The sequence below is a fragment of the Loxodonta africana genome, chromosome 7, assembly GCF_030014295.1.
Source record: "Loxodonta africana isolate mLoxAfr1 chromosome 7, mLoxAfr1.hap2, whole genome shotgun sequence".
Classification (NCBI taxonomy): Eukaryota; Metazoa; Chordata; class Mammalia; order Proboscidea; family Elephantidae; genus Loxodonta; species Loxodonta africana.
Genome location: NC_087348.1, coordinates 70,974,979 through 70,999,036, shown reverse-complemented (window position 1 = coordinate 70,999,036; position 24,058 = coordinate 70,974,979). Strand labels below are relative to the sequence as shown.

At 47.0% G+C, this 24,058-nt stretch overlaps 1 protein-coding gene across 9 annotated transcripts in view; it reads left to right on the top strand.

The window, feature by feature from the left end:
• MICAL2 (microtubule associated monooxygenase, calponin and LIM domain containing 2) overlaps positions 1–24,058 on the top strand; it is a 250,105-nt gene that overhangs the window by 181,059 nt on the left and 44,988 nt on the right. For 6 of the 9 annotated variants that reach the window (XM_023550840.2, XM_023550838.2, XM_064288420.1 and 3 more), the window contains exons 21-24: positions 9,075–9,258; positions 11,104–11,282; positions 17,813–17,887; positions 23,410–23,558. In XM_023550840.2, the coding sequence (XP_023406608.2) occupies positions 9,075–9,258; positions 11,104–11,282; positions 17,813–17,887; positions 23,410–23,558 (587 nt within the window). The remainder of the gene's footprint in view (positions 1–9,074; positions 9,259–11,103; positions 11,283–17,812; positions 17,888–23,409; positions 23,559–24,058) is intronic. The other 3 variants (XM_023550839.2, XM_064288425.1, XM_010592231.3) reach the window with 2 other exon arrangements.

Sequence of the window (24,058 nt, the reverse complement as noted above, 5' to 3'; positions counted from 1 at the left end):
GAAGGGATAGATAGTACTACAATAGTAGTTGGAGACTTCCATAAGCCACCTTCAATAATGGATGGAACAACCAGACAGCATATAAATAAAGAAGTAGAGGACTTGAGCAACACTATAAGCCAATTAGACATAACAGGCAAATATAGAACATTCCATACAAGAACATAGTATACACATTCTTGTCAAATTACATGAGACATTACCTAGAATAGACCATATGTTACAAAACAAGTCTTGATAAGTTTTAAAAAATTGAAATCATACAAAATATCTTTTCTGACTAAATAAAATGAAACTAGAAATTAAAAACAGAAGGAAAACTGGACAATTGAAAAAATATGTAGAAATTTATATACACTTAATCAACCAGTGAGTCAAAGAAGAAATCACCAGGGAAATAGAAAATACCTTAAGGTAAATGAAAAGGAAAACACAGCATACGCAAACTTACAGTACACAGTGAAAGTAGTGCTAAGAGGGAACTGTGTAGCCTTAAATGCCTACATTCGAAAATAATAGCTGAAGTCAATAACCTAATTTTATATCTTTAGGAATTAGAAAAAGAGCAAACTAAACCCACAGTTAGCAGATGGAAAGAAATAATAAAAATTAGAATGGAGAGAACTGCAATAGAGAAGAGAAAAACAGTAGAAAAATCAACAAAGCCAAAAGTTGGTTCTTTGAAAAGATAAAATTGACAATTCTTTAGCTAGATTGGCTAAGAAAAAGAAAGAAAGCACAAATTACTGGAATCAGAAATGAAAGTTGGGAACATTACTATCGATTTGAAGAAATAAAAAGAATTATGAGAGGGTCCTATAAAACTGGGCGCCAAATTAGTAACCTGAATGAAGTGGACAGATTCCTAGGCACACACAAACTACTACACTGACTGAAGAAAAAGTAGAAAATGTGAACAGGCCTATTCCAAGTACAGATTCAGTGTAATTCCTAACAAAATTCCAGTGTCGTTTTTCTGTAGAAATAGAAAACATCATACTATAAATCATATGGAATTTGAAGGGACCCTGAATAGCCAAAACGCTTTTGAAAAAGAACAGAACTGGAGGACTCTTGCTCAAAACCTACTGCAGAACTATGGTAATCAAAACAGTGAGGTGCTAGCATAAGAGACATAGGGTCCAATGAAATAGAATAGAAATCCCAGAAAGAAACCCTCACATACACGATCAATTGGTTTTTGACAAGGTTGCCAAGACCATTCAATGGGGGAAAGAACAGTTTCTTCAACAAATGGTGCGGGGAAATCTGAATATCCTCATGCAAAAGAATGACGTTGGACTCTTAAACCATGTATACAAAAAAATGCCTCAAAATGCATTAAAGACCTAAATTTAAAAGCTAAAACTAGAAAACTCTTAGAACACATATGGGCAAATCTACATGATCAAATATGACGCCAAAAACATAGGTAACAAGGTAACTGGTGTTCGTCAAAATGAAAAACTTTTGTGCATCAAAGGACACAATTAAGAGAATGAAAAGACAATCCACAGAATGGGAGAAAATATCTGCAAATTATATACCTGAGCTTAATTTCCAGAGTATATACTGAACTCTTACAGCTCAACAACAGAAAGACAAACAACCCAACTAGTGTTGGCAGGATGTAGAGAACGTGGAATCCTCGGGCTTTGCTGGTGGGAATGTAAAATGGTGCAGCTGCCATGAAAAACAGCTTGACGGTTCCTCAAAAAGTTAAACAGAGAATTACCATATGACCCAGCAATTCCACTCCTAAATATATACTCCAAAGAATGAAAACACGGACTCAAACAGATACTTGTATGCCAATGTTTGTGGTAGCGTTATTCACAGTAGCAAAAAGATGGAAATAACCCAAGTTTCCATTAAAGATGAATGGATAAACAAAGTGTGGTATATTCATATAATGGAATGTTATTCAGCTATAAAAAGGAATGAATTTTTTTTACGTGCCACAACATGGATGAACCTTGAAAATGCTAACTGAAATAAGTCAGACACAAAAGGATAAATATTGTATGATTTCACCTATATGAAATATCTAGAATAGATTCCTAAAAACGGAAAGTAGATGAGGGGTCGAGGGAAGGGAGGAAAGAAGTGTTATTGTTAATACGTACAGAGTTTCTGTTTGGAGTGGAAAAAAGTTCTGGAACTAGCTAATGATGCTGATCACACAACATTGTGAATGCACCTAACGCCATTGAATTGTGTACTTAAAAAATGGCTAAAATGGTAAACTTTATGTTATGTATATTATACCACAATTTAAAAAAAAATTAAGTAAACAGTACAAAATAATAAGTACTTAAAAAATATTCTTACTCAGTTTTCAAAGGAATGTAAATTATGCTGGACCAACGAATTAGTAAAGAAAAAAATAAGCTAGATTGTAAGAGAAAATAAACTCAATCACTAGGCACTGAGCAAAACATAAATTGGAACAGTCTTTTTGGAAAGCCGTGTGGGGATGATTATTAAGATTCATAAAAATGTTCTGACCTCTTGGCCCAGTAATCCTACACCCGGGAATTTATCCTCAGGAAATAATCCAGTGGAAGAAGTAAATCTCTGTGCAACTTGAATAGTAAGTAGAGTAAGTGGGTCAGAGTGGGTGGGCTGTTCTCCTTTATTTCTGTGAACTCGTTCACTTTTGCAGCTTTTTTTTTTTTTAATTCCTTAAATAAGTAAAAGAAGCCACTGCTTCACAAAGCCCCAGGGCCCTCTGTTATTTATCTAGTGCTTACTCTGTGTCAGGCACTTGGGCCAAGCCCTTTATATGCAATACCTCACTACCTTCTCGTTGGTACTGATATTCAGTAAGTTCAGAGATGTGGAAAAGGCGACCCCAAAGCAGCACGTTCAGTCATAAAGGAGCCGAGGTTCCCTAGGGCCCTGGTGAAGAATCAGGCGCCCGCTGGAAGGGGAGCCTTGGCATGCAGTAAGGGCCCTGAACTATGCGTGTGGAGCCCTGGCTTTGGCTCCCGGGGCTTTGTACTCACACTGAGTGGCATTGAGCAAGCCCCTTCTGTGAACTGGGGACGAGGATACCTCTAACCAGCTGCTGTAGAGTCAACTCTGACTCACGACGACCCCATGTGTGTCAGAGTAAAACTGCTCCATAGGGTTTTCAGTGGCTCACCTGGCCAGGGCACAGAAGGGCAGCCACACCGCACAGTGAGCGTGGGCCTAGAGGCCCAGGGCTACCTGTCACTTTATTTGTTGCCTGAAGACCCCTAGAAACTTCATTCCCAGTAGTACACCCTGAGGAGTCACTCTTAGAAGCCCCCAGGACGGCAGTGGCTCTGTCTTTGGACACAAAAATCAAAAAACCAAACCCACTGCCATCGAGTCGATTCCGACTCATAGCTACCCTATAGGACAGAGTAGAACTGCCCCACAAGTGCCTTTATATTTTAAAGAGCTGTGCACCGCAAAGGACCTTGGGACTGGCATACAGAGATCCCGCCCCCAACAACTGTGACACCCCCTGACAGTAGGTGGAGGGACTGCCTGCCACGGGCCCCCTCCCACTGGGTATTTGGCAGCCCTTCCCTCATCACAGACCACCTTATAAGAGGGTGGGGAAAATGCTTTACCCTTAGCATCTGGGCATTTGCCTATTTGCTGCCAGATAATTCCTTGCCTTTCTTCTGCTCTGCTCTGCTCTCTGCTCTGCTCTGTAATAGAGAAGTGCACCTCCTGAAAACTACATTTCCCAGTTTTTCTTGCAACCAGCTTCCTGCTAGGTGTGACCAATTGGGAAGCACTGGTGGGAGACTAAACCAAAAACCCCTTTGCCGTTGCTGCGGAGTCAATTCTGACTCATAGCGACCCTGTAGGACAGAGCAGAACTGCCCCATAGGGTTTCCAAGGAGTGGCTGGTAGATTTGAGCTGCTGACCTTTTGGTTAGCAGTCAAACTCTCCACCAGGGCTCCGGTAAGAGATTGGAGGGGGATAAAGGGAGAAGCCAGGGTGTTCCTCCTTGTCTTTCTGCACCGCAGACAGTGGCTGCATCTTCTCTCCAAGTGCTGCTCAGTCTGTGATCCTGACTCCTACCAGGCAGCCCCTCTGTGGTACCTGCTCCTGCAGGTTGCTCCGGACTCTGGTAACACCAACTCTTCTCTTTGTCCCTCCAGCCAGCAGCTTCCTGCTGTTGCCTGCTGCTCCTCTCAGGGTTGCCTCTGACCTCTGTTGGGCTTTCCAGTTCTTCCAACACCGTTGTAATTAGTTCCCCATGATAATTTTCCTCTGCTGAGCTCCTTAGCTAGGGCTCTGTTTTCCTGACAGATTCACTCGGTTTCTCTGCTTGTTTTTTATACTTTTTTCTCCAGAAAGAGCACTGGGCAAGACAGCAAGGGAAGTTTTCTAAGCCCAGAGCCAGAACTAATTCTGGCAGTTAGGATCTGTGTGGCTCTGGACAAGTGAGATAACTTCTCTGAGCCTTAGTTTTCTTGACTGTCAAATGGGGTTAATAACAGCGCACAGGTGGACATATTGCTTTGATGTCTCCCCTGGGGCCTGGGGATGACCGGAAGGGCCTCCAGACTTGGGTGGAGAGCGGAGACAGTGTCACCAGCAGGCCTGGAACAAAGGTACTCACCTGGCACTGCAGCACGGCCTCACTAGAAAGGGCCAAGGACTTGGCTGCTGGGGTGGTGTGAGGACAGATGTTCCCTGACACTGCCTGGCTCTGCAGAGCCTGTACGCAGGCCCAGCCTCAGCACTTAGAATTTCTGGAGCCTCGTCCTTCCCCGGGTGCAGGTGTCTGGTCAGAGTGCTGAGAAGGGGCTGAGGCACTCAGCTCTGAGCAGACCTGCATCCCGACAGGACATTGGTGGCAGCTGTGCTGGGAGCAGTGGATCCTCCTCACCCTCTCTCCCCATGGACCTCTTCCCCGGGCCTCCCACAGTCCCCACTGTGGCTCTGGATTCTCCCCAAGAACATAGTTGACTTCAGGCAAAGTCTAAGACAGAGGGCAACCAAGCCTGGGGAAGACAGGGTGAGGGTGGTGTGTGGGCACCTGACACTGGACGAGCCCCAGACCCTCAGCCAGAGCTGGCCACAGATGCCCGGAGGCAGCGACAGCCCATGGGCCTGGATCAGAGCGGGGAGCCAGTAGCATCTTTTGACTATACAAGTGCTTGGGCATGCAGTTCATATGTACACTTACCTACACAGATGTAACCCAGGTATAGAGTTGAGAGTCTGCTACAATAATTTATATAACAGGCCTCCCAAATGTCCGTGGCTTATGGCAACTGTTTTTCTTACTCACGGGTCTGTGGGTTGTCTGGGGTGGCTCTGCTTCAGTCTGCAACTCTAAGGGTGGGCTGGGCTCACATGGGGTGGGCCAGACTGGGCTCCAGGCTGTGATTGGCTCTGGCTCTATTCCATGTGTCCTCACTCGGGGATCCAGGTTGCAGGGGCCATGACTGTCAGGGACAAGCTCTTCTCCCAGCAAACTGGCAGGAGTGTCAGTGAACAAGCCAATCCAGCAAGCAGATGTAAAGCCTCCGCTCATGTCATATCTGCTACCTTTCCACTGGTCAAAACAAGTCTCGTGGCCAAGCTGCACATTAGTTGGGCAGGGACGTATCTGCCTACTCTAGTGGGAGGGACTGTAAAGACAGGACAAAGCATACATCTGTTACGGGACATGAGTCAAGAATTGGGGACACCTTCCGGCCAGTCCTCCCAGAACAAAGGCCATGCACACTGGGCGTGCATTCCTGGTTCTATTGTGCTCACAGACATACTGTGGACTACTCACAGGCAACTGGTCCCTGTGCACTGATGAAGTATGACCACGCCAGTGTCTTAAACTCTCTGTGCTTCCGTTTTCTCAGCAGCAAATTGGTGATAATAATACTTTATTCAGAGGGTTGTGTTGGATTTTTTAGACATAATACATGCCAAATGCTCAGACAATTCTTGCTATATATTGAGCGCTCAAAAGAAGTAATCTGCTGCGGTGATGATGATGATGATGAAGAAACCAGCCAATTATAACCCCTATTTCTCAAGTGGAAACCCTGGTGGCGTAGTGGTTAAGAGCTACAACTGCTAACCAAAAGGTCAGCAGTTCGAATCCACCAGGCACTCCTTGGAAACCCTATGGGGCAGCCCTACTCTCTCCTTTAGGGTCGGAATCGACTCAACGGCAACACGTTATTTATTTATTTCTCAAGTGCCTCCCATCCACAATCACATCATCGTAAACGTGTAGCCACACAAACACACCAACAAGTATGCACCCACTCCAGGGGTTGCAAACTGGCAGCCCACTGCCTGAATCTGCCTGTAGACATGTTTTGCTTGACTTGCACAATATTTTAAAACTGGAGACATTTCACATAAAAATCAAAATTTATTGAAATAATTAGATCTACCAATACTGAGCCCAAGCTCTGAGTGGTAACCATGTATTGGAGCCATTCCTTTGGGGAGGAAGATAGACAGGGAGGAGTCAGAGGTGACCCTGGAGTTTCTGGCTTGGGAACGGCTTGGCTGAGGGTGGTGGCATTGACTGAGATAAGAAATGCTGGGAAGGAGGCAGAGTGTTCAGAGGGTGCTAGACTCAGACTGGAATACATGAAGTTGGAGGTGCCTGAGAGGCATCCAGGAGAGGTGTCCTCCAAGAGGCTGTGCTTGTGCTTCTAAATTTAGGTGAGAAATCTGGGCTGGAGGTACCTTGTGCGTTATCTGACAGATCCTTAGGGAGTAGATAACATCTCCCAGAGAGAATGCAGGAGGTGAAAAGGTAAAGAGGACTCAGGTGGAACCATGAAGAACCCCAACATCTCAGGGCTGACTAGAGGGAGAGAAAGTGTCCCCAGGAGCAAGGAGGGGGTCAAATGGGTCAATGGCTGCAGGAGGACCCCAAAGTCCTTTGAATTGGATTTAGCAACAAGGAGGCCACTGAGGACTTTGTTGAGGGCAGTTTGGGTGCGTGGTGGAAGCACATGGGTAGAGTTATAGGGGATGATGAGTGAATGACTAGGGGGTGAAGAAGGGAGAAAGTGAATGTAGCAACTCTTCCAAGAAGATGGGCTGGGAAGGATGGAGACAAGAAAGTTGGCTAGGTAGGGACTGGGAGTAAAGAGTTTTCTTAAGAGAAGTCTCAGCATATTTAAATATTTACGGAAAATATCCAGTAGAGAAAGAAGTTAAGGACGCAGGAAAGAGAGGAGATAATGACCCTCATGGGGCGGGTTTCCTAGAAGGTAAGGGGGAGCCAAGCTGAGGTGCCTTAGAAAGGAGGAAGAGCATTTGCTTCACTGTGACCAGAGAAGGGGGGCACCCAGCTAGTTAGTAGCCAAGGTGGAGGTGGGACTCAAGCTGCCTGTTTTGCTCATACATTTATGCGTTTAATAGATCTTTACCAGGCACAATTCTACCCACAGACAAAAATCACTGCTTACCTGCTCGTTGTAGGATACAGATAATACACCAAATACATGAGGAAAAGCTTATAGTTTATTAGAAGGCACTGTTTGCTATGTATGAAAATAAAGCGGGAAAGGGGAATGAAGAGCACTTAATAAAAGTAAGCTGCTGCTGATGTTGTGATGATTATTACAGCGTAGCCAAGCATCTGATCGTAACGCCTTCTCCTCAGATGCCTTCCATCGCCTTGCGGGGTGTGGGTGGCAGTTTTAAATAAGATGATCAGAGTAGACCTCATTGAGAAGGTGACATTTGATCAAAGACTTGAAGGCAGTGATCAAGCAAGCCCTGCATGCAAGTATCTGGAAAAGTCTCTTGTAGGCAGAGACAAAAGCTAGTGCAAGGGTCCTGAGATGGGAGCATGTCCAGAGTGCTGGAGGAACACCAGGGGGCAATGTGGCAGGTGCGGGGGGCGGGGGGCAGTACCAGGAGATAAGGTCTAAGGCTCACCGGGAACTCAATCTTGTAGGACTTTGAAGACCACAGTAAGGACTTTAGCTTTAACAGAGTAAAATGAAGAGCTGGTGGAGGGTTTTGAGCAGAGGAGTGGCATGATCTGACTTATATTTTAATGGATCGCTCTGGTTTCTGTGTTGAAAATAGACTAAAGTGGGGGCGGGGGGGGAAAGCAGGGAGATCAGGTAGAAGCCTATTTCTATAACTCGGGCAAGAGCTGTGGGTGGCTGGGACCAAGGTGATGGCAGAGAAGGTGGTGCGAGGTAACTGGTCGAGCCAACAGGATTCACCAATGGCTTCAAGTGAATTATGAAAGAAGGGAAGTAACAAAGGTGATTCTAGGGTTTTTGACTTAAACAAGTAGAAGGCTGAAGTTGCCAATTACTGAGATAGGGAAGGCTATGGGTGAAGCAGATCTGGGGAGAGACGAAGAAGAAGAGTTCAATTTGGACATGTTGAGCTTGATACGTCTATCAGATGTTCAAGTGGAGATGCCAGCAAGCCTAGATTTATTAGGACTGGATCAATATAAACTTGGGATCCACTGACAACTAGAGGGTGTTTAAAGCCTGGATGTGAGTGTAGTTAGAGAAAAGGAGTTCAAAGACTAAGCATTGGGGCCCTCCAGTGTTAAAGGTCAGGGAGCAAAGGTGAAACTGGCAGAGGAGACAAAGAAGGACATGGCCAGTGATGAGGAGGAAACCGGGAGGCTGTGCCGCCCTGGAAGCCAAGAGAAGAGCTGTTTCTAGGATGAGGGGTGATCAACTGGGTCAAACGTTGCTGGTCTGTCAAGGAAGATGAGAACTGAGAATTTACTCCTGGATTTAGCAACTTGTTGGTCAATGTAATTTTGACAGTAGTGGCTGAGAGGCCAGTGGGCTTGGGGTGGGCCCTCTGAACATTTACCCTGCGGAGTAAATGGGGTGATGTGTGTAGTCATGCCCTGCACACAAGTGGTCTGTTCTAAATGCTGGGGTGTCTGCTGGACAGAGTGGTGGGGCTTCAGCAATGGCATGGAGGACTAGAAGGTCAGGCTTGGAGTGTCTGCATAGACCCCAGATCTGCCCCCCTCACCCCCAGCATCCTGCCCAGACTCCTGAAAGAGCAGGCGCCTCTGGGGCTGTTCATTCCCACCATCTCTCTAGATCTATTCTCCTCTCAGCAGATGAGCCAACCTCCCCCAAGAAGCCGAAGAGTGTCCCTGAGCCAGAGCCCGGTGATGTGGAATGTGGAGCCACCTCTCCGCTGTCCTCTGAGTGGACCTCAGTGAGGATCAGCCCCGGGAAGGACACAGTTGGGCAGGATGTGCTGGCTGTGCGTGTCCTGGTCACCAGCGACGACAGCAGGTATGCTCAGACTGCTGGGGATGGTGGAGGGTGACAAGGGTTGCAGGGTGGGATAGCATTCAGGATGTGGCCCTCTCTCCACTCCCTTACAGTGTGACCTCTCTGTGCATCCATTTCCTTATCTGTAATATGGGACAATAGTAGTATCTGTCTCACAGGGAGTTATAAGGATGAAAGAATTAATGTACGTAACGTGTGCTTAACAATGCCTGGCACGTCATAAGCCCTATAAGTGTCAGCAGTTGTTTCTCAGAGAAGGGAAAGGCTCCGGCCCCACTGCCTTTTTCCCTGAAGGCAGTTGTCATCCAGGCTGCATGAGGGGTTCCTAGCAGGTGTCCCCTGTCCCAGGGAGGGACTCTGTGAGGCCCTCCCACTGTAACATGATGAGGCCTGGTGATGGGAGGAACAGAGAAATGAAGCAATGGTGCCTTAGCTCGGTATTTCCCAGAATGCTGTCCTCAGTACCTGCCTCAGGATCCTGAAGTGGTCGTTAGAAATGCAGACTCCAGGCCTCCTCCAGACATGCTGAATTTGCTCGGGAGGTCAGCCAGCAAATAGGTATCAATTGCTTAGTATTTGCCCAGCTCTGAGGATACAGCAGTGGCTAAGACCAGACTAAGCCTTTGCTCTCACAAAATTTTCATTCAAATAAGATAGATAGGTGGGTGGATGGATAGACAGACAGACAGATAGCTGCCATTGAGTTAACTCTGATTCATGGTGACCTAATATACAACAGAATGAAACAGTGCCCTGTCCTGTGTAATCCTCTAGAGGGGAGACCCTTGCCCTCACTGGCCCTCTACTTCAGCAAATGTGATGTCCTTCTCCAGTGATTGATCCCTCCTGGTGACATGTTCAAAACAAGCAAGTCAGACAGTGTTCTGCAGTGATCCATAAGGATTTCACTGGCTAATTTCTGGAAGTAGATAACCAGGCCTTTCTTCCCTGTCTTTCTTAGTCTGGAAGCACCACTAAAACCTGTTCACCATTGGTGACCCTGCTGGTGTTTGAATACTGGTGGCATAGCTTCCAGCATTGCAGCAACGTGCAAGCCACCACAGTAAGACAAACTGATAGACAGATGGTGGTCAAGCAGGATAGCCACACATTAAACAAGTAAAGAAGTAAAAAGAAAAAGTTCACATATGTGCCGGGTAGAGAAATAATTATAGGTATATAATAAAAAAAATAAAAATAATGACTAGTCAGTTACTTTAGACTGAGTGGCCAGGAAAGACCTCCATATTCATTATATTACTACATTAATGCTGAGTAACAAGCCCCCAAAAGTTAGTGACTAAAAATAACTCCTATTTTCTATGCTCCTGATTCTGTGAATCAGCAATTTGAACAAGGCTCAGCTGCGTAGTTCTTCTGGTCTCGGCCAGCTCCCTCATGTGTCTGAGGCATTAACAGGGGACACTTGGGCCCGGTGTCCTTCATCTCCCAGTGGGCAATCTCAGGCTGGTTCACATGGTTCTAAGACAAAGAGTGGAACATGCAGCTTCTTGAGGCCTAAGCTTGGAACTGACACCCTGTGATTTCCATTGCATTCAGTTGGCCAAAGCAACTCATAAAGCCAGCTCAGGTTCAAGGGGTGGGGCACAGAGATTAATAACACAGTGGTTAAGAGCTACAACTGCTAACCAAAAGGTCGGCAGTTCAGATCCACCAGCCACTCCCTGGAAACCCTATGGGGCACTTTTGCTCTGTACTGTAGGGTAGCCCAGGATCCCAGGGCTGCTAGAGGCAGTGACTGGCTAATGCATGCATGTGTATGTATATGTGTGTGGGAGGGTTCCAGGATTCCTTATGTTCTCTCTCTCTCCTTTCTCCTTCCAGCTCTGAAACAGAGTTTGAGTGTGGCGTTGAGGACTCCCATGCAGAGCCCTGTGAGGAAAGACCCCAGGAGTTGGAACCCCCACCCCTACCAAAGCCCCTCACCCGGCACATCTCCCTGCATAAGACCCTGACTGGGGCAGTCCCTCCACAGTGCCCTGAGGAGCCCAAAGCTGTGCATGGTGAGCAGAGAGCCTGCCTACGAGGGGGCAAGCTGACTGGATTCTGGGACATGGGGAGGGGAACAGAGACCACCAAGTACAGTTTTTTTTTTTTTTTTTAATGGAGAGACAAGTGACGTTAGGTCTAGCCCTCAAGGACAGGTGGGGGGGGGCTGGGACTCTTGGGGCTATGGGGTAGAAGTGAGGGGACTGAGCACAGGCCTGGCATCTTTCTCCATGAGAAACTTTGGAATCCCAAGCGGGAGGAGTGCAGAGGTACCTGACTGGCTGTCGTTGTCACAGCAGGCAGAGATAAGGAGCCCCTAGGACCCAGTGCCTGGAGCGGTCTCCCTCCTGCTTCCCATGTGTTTATCTCCTGAGGGTCCAGCAATCCACAGCTCTGAGAGAAGGGTGGTGGGCTCAGGAGCTGTGGGAGAACCCGCAACTCTGGGCAGCGCAAGAGAGGTCTGCCTGCGGCCACCTGGGCACTTGCCCTCTGGGGCAGCTCCGGGGACACTGACCAGGTGGTTGGGACTCATGGAATGCACTGAAATTTTGTAGTTGTCGTTAGTTGCCATCAAGTTGATTCCAACTCACAGCAACTCCTGTGTGCAGAGTAGATCTGCTCCATAGGGTTTACGAGGCTGTGACCTTCCCGAAGCAGATCACTAGACCTGCCTTTCAAGGAGCCTCTGGGTGGGTTCATATCGCGAGCCTTTCAGCTGGTAGTCAAATGCTTAACCGTCTGCACCTCCCAGAGACTTCTGAAATTTTAACTACATAATTTTTTTTTTTAATAGTAAATGCACTTTTATTGAATACCTGGAATAGGCCAGTCCTTTTCACATGTTGTTGTGTGCTGTTGAGTTGATACCAACTCATATCGACCATATAGGACAGAGTAGAACTGCCCCAAAGATTTCCTAGGCTGTAAATAATCTTTATGGGAGCAGATCACTAGGTCTTTTCTCCTGTAAAGCTGCTGACTGGTTCGAACTACCAACCTTTTAGTTAACACCCGAGTACTTAACCATTGCGCCACCAGGGCTCCTCCTTTTCACATGCATGGTCCCATTTAATCCCCAAGATGAGGTAGGTAGTAGTAAGTCCTTTTCACAGTCAAACAAAGAGACCAAGTGCTTCTCCAAGGTCTTATAGCTACTAAGCAAAGTGGCCCAGTGCTGGGTGACCCCAAACCATCAACTCTGGACTACTTAGAAGTAGTTGTCTTTAGTAGCCCAGCTTGTTTTGACAAAAGTGGGTTAGAGTTGAGCGTTTTGTTTTAGTGGACATCTTGTGACTGAATCATCTGACTTCAGGGTAGGAAGAAACAGGCTAACAGGCTTGTCACCATCAGGACCGATAGCCTTAACTGCACTGTATGAGCACAGCTTTCCTGCACTGCCCTCTGGTGGTCAAATACAGAATTTCCGCCTGGCTCTTGGCTAACTTTTCACACTTGGTGATGGTTTTGCAGGAAGACAGGCCTGGGGCAGGAAAGCTCATATGTTGTTATTGTTCTTGGTTGCTGTGAATTTAGCTCCAACTCATGGGAACAAAACATTGCCCAGCCCTGTGCCATCTTCATGATCATTGGTATGTTTGAGTTCATTGTTGAGGCTACTGTTTTCTCTAACCGTATACCAAATATGATGTCTTTTTCCAGCACTTGGTCTTTCCTTATGATGTGCCCAAAGCAATGAGTCAAAGTCTCACCATTCTTGCTTTTAAGGAGCATTTAGATGTTTTTAAATCCTGGAGACTCTGGACTTACCCTCTCATGTGAACCCTTTAAAAAAAAAAAAAGATAGCTTGTCTTCAAAACGTGTATACTAAGTAAGTATCATTTGTGGGGCAGTCCAGAAAGGTTATCATATGTGGTAGACCCAGTGTTGGACTGCAGCCGAGCTGTCCCAGCCCTGTCTGATTTCTCCTCGACCTTGGTGCGTCCCTCACCTCCCTGGGCTTCAGCCGTCGCCTCTTCAAATACAAAGCCTGCCTTTCTCTTTTCCCCTCTCTCCACTTCTTTCTCTCTCCCCCAATTGCCAGAGGATTTTAGACAGCTTAAAGGTAAAACATAAAACAGAACTGTATGTCTGTGTATGTGAAAAATAAAGCCTCAGGATCAGGATTCGCAAAACTAGTTTAGGAGGTATAGACTACAGAGAGGTAGGCTGTAGTCCTAAACAATTGCTTTAGTTGAAGAGCACGTTAGATTCTGAGTTCTCTGGCAGCCAGAGCAAAAAAGGAAACAATTATTATTCTCATTGTTGGGGAAGGGGAGTGGGAAAATATATATATATATCAACAACAATATATATAGTATATATAGGTTTCTCAGAGCAGGCAAAACTTTTCCTAATGCTTAACTTTATAGAAAGTTTCCAGGTCACTTCAAATAGACGATATTGAGAGATTAGATCATGTCCTACGCAGTGGCTCTCAGAAAATGCAGTCACGGTTTTCCTAAGGCTGTTTCATGTGCTTCCCTTGCTGGACGGTGAGGGTGTGGAAACAAGAGATGACTCAGTGAGCGTCTTTCTCCCAGGAGCATGGGCCTGGGCTGAGAGAACAAGGCAGTTGACCAGGGCATTTTGTTTTCTGACAGTCCAGCTTAATCGCAGGATAAAATATAGAGTAAGAACGAGATAAATTGTACAACTTTCAGACAATCCTCTAGCAATTCAGTCGTCTTCAGTCATGTTTTGATCACTGATCGGCAGACAACATTTTAAGGTTAAAATCCCTTGGGGTGGGTCAAGTGCTGTGTTTTATGTTTTTTAGTTATGGGTAAGTTTATCACTTTACCAAAAGATGAAGGGTTGGCATCGTGTTGTGGACATTATGGAGCCCCATTAACCAGGAGTCTCACCTGGATAAATGGCTCAGGGGAGGGCTGAAGGAATACCACCATGGATGAGACCAGGATATTGCTTTATAATGAGACCAGGATATTGCATTAAAAAGATTTGTCTGACTGCCTCTATCAAGTTCTCCAAGTTTATTAGCATAGAGCATGCCCAAAATGATGGTCCAAAATATAATTTAAACCTTATGTTATTGAGGTCTTAGAAAATGCTCAGTAATGCTCCCCTAAAACACCTAGTTCAGTGCTTCTTAAAAATTTTACTTCAAAGGCAGGTTCCTAGGGTCCCACCTTCAGCAGTTGAGATTCAGTAGGTGTAGGGCAGAGCAGGTATCTGCATTTTGTGTAAGCACCCCAGGTGCTGCAGTGTAGGTGGTCCATGTCCTACAAGTTGAGAATCACAGAGGAGCAACTTCCTGGAGGAGCTGCTTAGATGAGTTACTTGTCAAATGTACCCCTATGTAACTAATTGAATTGACCTAGAGAATTGGATTCTTGGACATAAACCAATTAGTATTTGGAAAACAATCTTCCCCCAAATTATTCTTATTTTGTAGAATTTATATTTATCCTTTTAATTTTCTGGGGATTGTGTGATAGCAGGATCGTCCAGTGGTCTGTGATGGCCATTACTAGTCTGTAATAAAATGATATTTTTAGCAGCATATGGCAAAATACCCTCTTACTGCTTTTGCAGTGAGTCTTACACTAAAAAAAAAAAAAAATTTTTCTTTTTTTGCACTAAGATCTCCAGAAGTGCCCCTAGAGTATTAAAAGGTAAGCTCAAAAGAAGGGAACCAGCTGCACTTATGCAACTCAAAATTCCTGAATCTAATTATTACTACCCACACTCTTGTTCCTATTGTGGTTTAAATGTGTGCCCTATAAACATCAGTGACAGAAAATCTCTCGTGAATTTTAACCATTTCTTTCTTTTTATTGTGCTTTAAGTGAAAGTTCACAAATCAAGTCAGTCTGTCATACAAAAATTTATGTACAACTTACTATGTACTCCTAGTTGCTCTCCCCCTAATGAGACAGCACACTCCTTCTCTCTGCCCTGTATTCCCCGTGTCCATTCAGCCAGCTTCTGTCCCCCTCTGCCTTCTCGTCTCCCCTCCAGATAGGAGCCACCCACGTAGTCTCATGTGTCTTCTTGAGCCAAGAAGCTCACTCCTCACCAGTACCATTTTTCTCTCTTATAGTCCAGTCCAGTCCAATCCCTGTCTGAAGAGTTGGCTTTGGGAATGGTTCCAGTCTTGGGCTAATAGAAGGTCTGCGGACCACGACCTCTGGGGGTCCTTCTAGTCTCAGTCAGACCCTTAAGTCTGGTCTTTTTACGAGAATTTGAGGTCTGCATTCCTCTGCTTTCTGGCTCCCTCAGGGATTCTCTGCTGTATTCCCTGTCAGGGCAGTCATTGGTTGTAGCTGGGCACCATCTGGTTGTTCTGGTTAGCCATTTCTAATAGGTTTCTTCCCACAAAGTTAAAGGCTGAGAAGAAGCAATAAGAGCTTTCAGCAATCTTATATTTTTCACGAGAAATTTCTCCATGAGATGATTGAGAAGGTAACTTTAGTAGAAGGATGCAACTGTACTTAAGACCCACTTGTTCTTTTTGTAAAACATACATCCTGGGCAACCCTGATCGGCACTGTGTAGGGAGGAAGTGGACCTACGGTGTGGGTAGAATGTTCAGCCAAGAACATTCTTGTTCCTCAGCCAAGAGGATTGTTAGAGTGGGGAGGTGGGGAGACTGTGCTCTGTGCCCCTCCACCCAGGCTCCTGCTCAAAATCACAGAACCAGACAAAGCAGACATAAGGCATCTACAAATGCAGCAAGTGATAGGAAGGAGCCAAGGGCGTAAGAAGCTGGAAGGAAGCCCCCAGGTAGTGGTTGACATCTGTGCTCCCGCAGCCTGGCTGATGAGACCTGATGCCCCAACTCTGAGAACTGTTGGGGAGTAGAATATTCAGGACTGTTTCTACAGACAGAAAGGGCTGGGCCTTGGATTTAGACAGTCCTGTAGGAAACCCTGGTGGCGTAGTTGTTAAGAGTTGTGGCTGCTAACTAAAAGGTTAGCAGTTTGAATCCACCAGGCACTCCTTGGAAACCCTATGGGGCAGTTCTACTCTGTCCTATAGGGTCGTTATGAGTTAGAATCAATTCGATGGCAATGGATTTGGTTTGGGTTTTTTTGTTTTTTTGGTAGGTGGGACAGTGGTTAAGTGGTCAGCTGCTAACCCAAAGGTCAGTGGTTCGAACCCACCAGCTGCTCTGTGGGAGGAACGTGTGGCAGTCTGCTTCCGTAAAGATTTACAGACTTGAAAACCCTATGTGGCAGTTTTACTCTCTCCTATAGGGTTGTTATGAGTTGGAATCGACTCAATGGCAATGCGTTGGGTACTAAACCTTAAGGAGCCCTGGTGGCACAGTGGTTAATAAGCCTTTGGCTGCTAACCAAAAGGTTGGCAGTTTGAACCTACAACCGCTCTGCAGGAGAAGGGATGTGGTAGCCTGCTTCCATAAAGATTTACAGCCTTGGAAACCCCACGGGACTATTATACTCTGCCCTTTAGGGTTCGTACAAGTCAGAATCAACTCAAAGACAACAGGTTTTATCTTTTGGTACCTTGGAGTCTGTAGGTGGCACAAATGTTTAACATGTGAGGTCACCATGAGTCAGGGTCTGTTCAAAGGTTGGCACCAAGGTTGTTGGGTACCTACACCTTGCCCTGCTTTGACTCTCCCATGCCCAAATCACTCCCATGGGCTTTCCTTCCCTCCATGCCTTCTGGTCGCCCTCCCCATCCCCCGCCCATATGACATTCTGTTTGCAGAGGGCCCCTCACTCCCACTCTTTCTCTCTGGCTGTGATTTAATTTGAGACACCTTGGAGCCTGAGACCCAAATCTGAGGGCCCTGTGTGGAGACTGGGTACACTTGGGTCCCACTGCCCACTCTCGTGCCCCAAATGGCCAAGACCCATTGTCTTCTGAATGTGATGTTCATTTTGCTCAGTTAATCCAAGGCCCAACTGGGTTAGAAGGTCTTCAGTCTGCAGCACACAGTGTCCTGTAAATCTGTCTCCACTGGAAATAGACCAAGAGGAGGGGCTGTGGCAATGAATTTCCAAAGTTCAGTTGACAGTGGTTTCCAAAGAGTTTGTGGGGCTCTGTGTGGGGGGAGGGGAAGCAGAGGGTAGTGCTTTCTGTAGCCTCCCTGCTTCAATTAGAGAAACTCTACTTTTTGTCTATTATGTATAAGGGGCGTTGATATGAGACCTCATCTTTCAAGAATGGTTCTGCTAACAAAAAAAATACAAAAAATATACGCATATATGTCGAAATCGACTCCACAGCAATGGGATATATGCTAATTAGTGACCACTGAGTTAGGATGATGGTGCATAATTTGAGGCATTTTCTGAAAGAGGACAGTACCTGTCCCATAGCAGGTTCTCAATGATATTTGAGAAATGAATTTAATTAATGAATGAAAATTTGGAGGTATGCAATGTGGGGACAGGGAGTTGGAAGGAAGGAGGTGGTTCAGTCAGTCATAACTGTTGATCCATTAAGTTTTGTTAAGTGAGCCATAGGAGAAAAATCCCTATTTGTTCTACTCATTTAATGGACTCATACTCTCTCTCCACCAACCCTGCACTTTTCTTTCTTTGGCCACAGCTCTGCAACGGGCCAATAGCTTCCAGTCTACAACTCCAAGCAAATACACGAACTGGAGAAGAAAATTCCAGTCAAGTGAGTCAGAAGTGGAAGTAGGGGTGGGCAGGCATTCTCTGGTTAATTCTCAGGGGACGCTGTTTGTGGTCCTTACATGGTATCTTCTCTGACAAGGCCTCTTGGTTGTGAAGGAAGAGCAAGAAGAGATATGTAAAACTGACTTTGTTTCCATTGGTGACTATCAAAAGCATTTTCTCTTCCCCTTTTTCCCCCACTCCAGAATCATAAAAAAAAAAAAAGCCAAACCCATTGCCGTGGAGTCGATTCAAACCTGTAACGACCCTAGAGGATGGAGTAGAACTGCCCCATACGGCTTCCAAGGAGCAGCTGGTGGATTTGAACTGCCGACCTTTTGGTTAGCAGCTGCATCACTTTGCACCACCAGGGCTCCGTGGACCTTAGAATTCTACAATTTTTTAGGGGCCTTAGCAATCATCTACTCTAAGATCTTTGAAGCATGGATGAAGAAACTGAGGCTCAAGTTCTATGTGCTTTGAGTCAAGACACTGGAGTTGGGCAGGGGGCATAGGCTTGATGGCCTCATGCAATTGTGAGCAAACAATAAAGAAAGAACACCCCCCCCCACCCCCGCGCCCCAACACACACACACCACCAACACTCCTTGCCCCTTTTCCTGACCAGGCTTTGTCACAGCATCCTGGGGAAATGGGCTGGGTAAAGACCAAGGCCGGTGGTGGGTGCCATAGCAGCAGCCTCCACTAGGGGGTGCAGTGACCATGCTCCCGGGTTCTCCAGCATTCCAGACCCTGCAGCAGTTACAGGACAGTGAACAGAGATGCCCTCCATGGGCCCTGAGAAAGGGCAGGACGCTCCATCCGATGCCAAGTCCTTCCGCTGCCCTCCACATCTGCCCGTACCCATGCTTCCTCTCGCAGCACCCTCTATACATGCCCCTCTGCCTCCACTCTCTCGCAGGCCTTGGGTTAGAAGGGTTTCTACCAAGAAACGTTTCTTCAGTTGGAACAGAGCCCTTGTTTTCCTCCCCTCTGAGGCAATACTGACTCCTGGGCCAGGGCCCCAAGGCCAGTGATTCACCCTCCCAGCATCCCCCAGACAGTGGCCCTCTCACCCTGGGTCAGGTAGGGACAACAGATACCTATGGGGCTGGGGCCAGGCTGCTCAACTGGGCAGGCCACTTCGTCTGGGGATGACCTAAAATGACTCCTGGATTGTCTTAAATCCCCCAGGCAGTGGAGAGTGAGGGCAAGGAGGGAATTGGTGGGTACAGAGTTCCTGGCCCAAGCCGTCGTCTCCGTATGCCACTCTCCTGCCGCACAACCCTCCAAGTTGCTGGAACCTGGCTTCCTTAGGGGGGTCCAGGTGGATACAGATACCCAGTCAACTCTTCCAGCAGACTTTCCTGAGCATCACCTATCTGAGGGCTCAGTCATGGCACAAGGGCAGCGAGACTGGTGGGGGACCCTCGCGGTGGAATCAAGGGGGTACAAGAGAGCAAGAACTGTTAAACACCCTCACAGTTTCTGGAATAGGCCCTGCAGGCTTAGCTGCACCCTTAGTCATCTCAGGAGTGTCAGGTATAGGTAGAAGCTGGTTTGAGGACAGGGCCTTGAATTTGAATCACTTCCATGAGCCTAGGGCCTGGCATGGAGTCCCTGGGTGGTGCAGTAGTTAACAGGCTCTGCTAGCTGAAAGTTTGGAGGTTCAAGTCCACCCAGAGGCACCTCGGAAAAGAGTTCTGGCGATCTGCTTCTGAAAAATCAGCCATAGAAAACCCTATGGAGCACAGTTCTCCTCTGACACACATAGAGTCGTCATGATTTGGGGTTGACTCAATGGCAACGGGTAGTACCTACCATGGGCCTGACTCAGAGGCACCCCTGGTCTTTGTTTGCTGAATGAATGAAGGAAAGAAGGAAGGAACAAGCCAGCTGAAGAGAGCTCAAGAATAAATGAAACAGCACATGGCATTCGGGCCCAGGCAGGCTGCTACCCCTAGAGGGCACCCCGAGACTTTGAGAAGGAGTCGAGCTCTGCAGAGGCCCCAAGTTCCAGGAAACCTTGCCCTCAAACCTCAGTCTCTGTAAAAATCCCCAGAGCTAAAAGCAACCAGAGTCATCTTTTTGGTCATCTTCATTTTGCCCAAGAGGAAACCCAGTGGGCAGGACTGGCCCCGTTACAGAGAGTAGAACATGGAGAGTTATCCCCTCTGTCCAGAGGCAGTCACCATCCTGTCAAGGCTGGAAAGAAGGAGGGGGCTGTGTGACTACCCTTGGCACAGTCCCCCAGGTGACTATACTCACTACAGTGACCCCTAGGATAGAAAGGAAAGGTCACCATTACCAGAGGGCCCAGAGAAGAGGTACCCCAAGCATCTGATGCATAGCGGAGAAGGAAAGCTGAAATCCAAGCCCTGGTCTCTCATCAGTTCCCTTCCATTCAGCAGGGAGGCCTTTCCTCATTTGATCCTTAGTGCCAGCAGCATCTAGGACTGAGACCCCTCCACAGGGCAAAGCAGCCCTGGCTGGGCCCACGCAAAGGTTTCGGGGCATAAACAGAGGACAAGCAGAGGATCTGAGTTGGGGAAGAAGGAGTTTCTGGGCCCAAGAGATGGACAAATCCTGGCCACAGGTGGTGTGCACCCCTTTGGAAGGAGTCAGGGACTCAGCAAGTCTTTATCATACATTACTGTTGTGTGCGAGAGGAAGGGAAAATTAAAAAAAAAAAAATTGCCGTTGAGTTGATCCGACTCATGGCCACCCCACCTTTTACAGAGTAGAACTGCTCCATAGGGTTTTCTTGATTGTAATCTTTACAGAAGCAGATTGCCAGGCCTTTCTTTCAAGTTGCCTCTGGGTGGGTTCGAACCTCCAACCTTTCAGTTAGGAGACGAGCACAAACCGTTTGCACCACCAGGGCTGCCTGGAGGAAGGGAAGAAGACAAAATTAATATTTAGCTAGCACATTGCATTTACTTTGTTCCTGGCACATCAGCCCAAGCCCAGTGCCATCGAGTCGATTCCGACTCATAGCGACCCTATAGGACAGAGTAGAACTGCCCTATAGAGTTTCCAAGGAGCGCCTGGTGGATTCAAACTGCCGACCCTTTGGTTAGCAGCCATGGCACTTAACCACTATGCCACCAGTGTTTCCCTGGCACATCCAGATACCTCTTTTTATCTCATTTTATTTCTGCAACCACCCCCAACATTACGCTTCCCATTTTTCAGATGAGGAAACTGAGGGGTTAGGTAACTTGCCCAGTGTCAAACACTAGAGTGAGTGCGAAGGGGGAAGGGTTCCAGGTTCCCCTTTACCCTCATCTGAGGAAACCCAAAGACAGAACCAGCCTCAGGCAGGTGAGATTACCCATCATCACTCAGCTCGGCTCTGGCCTCACCTTCCCTCCTCAGACTGTGCCCACCTCCCACACCATGGCTTGAGTAGCTCTCTAGGTACAGGGGGCTTAGCCTGGGTAGGTGTTTTGTTCCCCCCATTTTCCCAAGATCCCCCAAGTTCTCTCTCTATGACAGAGCATGTGGACAATGTATGGAGAAAGATTCCCACTAGCTATGGTAGGGGATGGGGGACTAGAGAAAGGAGTAGAGGGGAAACAGCTTACAGGTCATGACCTTGGAAACCCCAAGGGTTTTCTATCGGGCTTGGTTCTAAAGGTGTCCCTGGTTCCACGGCTGGTTTCCTGAAGCTCCTCAGCAAGAACAGAAAGGCAGTCTGTTGAGCTGAGGAGACTCTGAGGCAAGTTAAGGGATTTGACATGGGAGGTGGCAGAGAGAGGAGAGTGAGGGGGCAAGGAAGAGGAGGAGAAGGAATTTGGCAGGAATTTGGCAAGCTGAGGACAGGAAGCAAGGCAACAACTGACGCACAACTTTTGCCTTTTTAGGTTCAAACCATCTAATCGTAGGCTGAGATGGGTGAGCTGGTAACAGGGAGGAAGGCCAGCCGCCACCCCTGCCGCAGCTCCTCGCAGCCAGTGGCCTTTCTCCCCACCAGCTCCTTCCTGCCTGCCCTTAGATCCGTTCGCCTCAGTTACCTTTTCCATCTGAAGCATTCAGGGAGGACTTCCGTTAAGGAACTTGCTGGCCATGTGTGTGCTAGCCATCTTTTCAGAACCCAAGGGGAGGGCTTCCGTTTAGGAACTTGCTGGCCATGTGTGTGTGGTAGCCATCTTTTCAGAACCCAAGACTGGGATAGACTGTCTGATATGTCTGCATTTGTGTATGAGGAGAACAGGACAAAATACTGAAAACCCACCAGTGCGGTTTTCCTGTGTAAATGGGTCCTGTTGGAACTCTTCTTGACTTAGAGTTTAGGTTTGGCCTGGACTGTGTGGGTCCCTGAGGAAGAGCCTCTTACCGAAAGCTTTGAGGAAACTGAGATCAGGGGATTGTGTTGAACTAAGATGCAAGTAAAAATCCGAAAACTGAATCTGGCCAGAAATCTGAATGGATTAACTGAACAGCTAGAAGCAGATCCAGAGCCCAACAAGAGAGTGGGATAGTTACAAATAGGGCCTTGGACAGTTTCTAGGGAAAATCCTTTATGCTCTGGGATGATTCATGGGAGAGCCTGCTGGGCTGCAAATCTAAAATAGTGCATGCCATTTTTCTGAATCCATCTAAGGACAAATTCTCTGAAGTGGTCCCGTATGGAGACAAAATGCTTGCGATTTATATGTAAGTTTACCATCCTAGGGAGTTTTGTGTATGTGTGTGTGTATGTGTGCGTGAGACAGATAGAGAGAAAGACTGAATGAAATTGACTGACTCTTATAGACTACAACTGTCAGGCTTCTGCTGTAACTAGACTAATTGATTTCAGCTCCCCACAGTTAGGAATTAGAATGGTCCTCAGGACCCCGGCCATACGCCTTTCTCATGTTGCTTGGAGCATGAACACTACATCCTTCTTGTTCCAGAGCTTGGCATGGACCCTGCTCTATGGTGCTTCAAATGATTTGATACTTATTGTAAGGTCCCTCCCTTGTGTTCTCTTAAAATTCCAAACTAATCATCTTGTTCGAGAGCCCCTTGGTGCACACACGAGGAGGAAGAAACCATTTCATTAGCAGTGAATGTCTACCCTGTCCATGCCCACAGCTAATGGTCCAGCGTCTTGTGGGAAGAGACCTCGGATGGCTTATTGACTAAGTGATTTAACACAGAGCTCCACTGCTTCTGCAGCCCCAGCCCCCAAACCACAATGGCTTTAATGGAAACCTTAGAGATAGATGTCCGTTTCCAAGAAACACTCTGGAGACTCCCTAGTTCCATCTCTTGGGAACATTCCCAAATGAGTCTTAAATACAGTGGTTCCTGAAGTTTTCATCCTGGGACCTTTTTTCCCCCCACAAAGTGCTGCCATTCTTATACCCGTTCCTCGAAATCCTAAGCCATGGGAACCTGGGACCTCCAAATCAGTCTCTGCCATTTCCCTCTCTCTGGTTCTGTTTACAAATTGGGGCTTCACTTAAAACCTCCTCTTTTATGACAGAGTAAGGTAATAACAGCTCTGTAATGGAGAATGTGTTCTTCCCTTGGTAGGTTTGACTCCAGTGAGCAACAAAAGAACTGTCTTGCCTCCGATGGAAACTTCTTCTCTATCTCCCTCTCCATTGTCTTCATCTTCCTCACCATCTTCTTCTTCAGCCAGCAATGCAGGCGGCACTTCCAATGGTTCCTTCTCAGCTCAGGTAAGTGGCACTGAGGGGCCTGCACGGTCACAGGAAGGGTGAATTGCCTGTATTCTTCCCACCTTCCACACTGAACTGTGCATTCTAAGCCTTTAGGTCATCCCAAGTGCAAAGCCAGGGCCAGAGAGATGCTCTGTCAAGGTTCCACCCAGGCTTTCTTCCCTTGTGCCTTTTGTGAAAGTTCATTCTGCTCCTTCTCAGCCCCTCCCAAGAGCACAGCCACTTACTCACTCACTCACTCACTCACTCACTCACTCACTCACTCACTCACTCACTCACTCACTCTTCAAAGCATACAGGATATTGACTCTGTGCCAGATACTGAGCTGGACCTTGGAATGCAGAGATGCTGGGACATGTACTTTGCCCTTAAGGAACTCACACAGGGTACTGAGTCACTCACAGCTGAAGGATGGCAGGCACAGAGTAAGGGTGCCTTTAACAGCATCTGTAGAGCCTTGGAAGCAACATCTCCCTTGAATAGAAAATGGCATCACTGA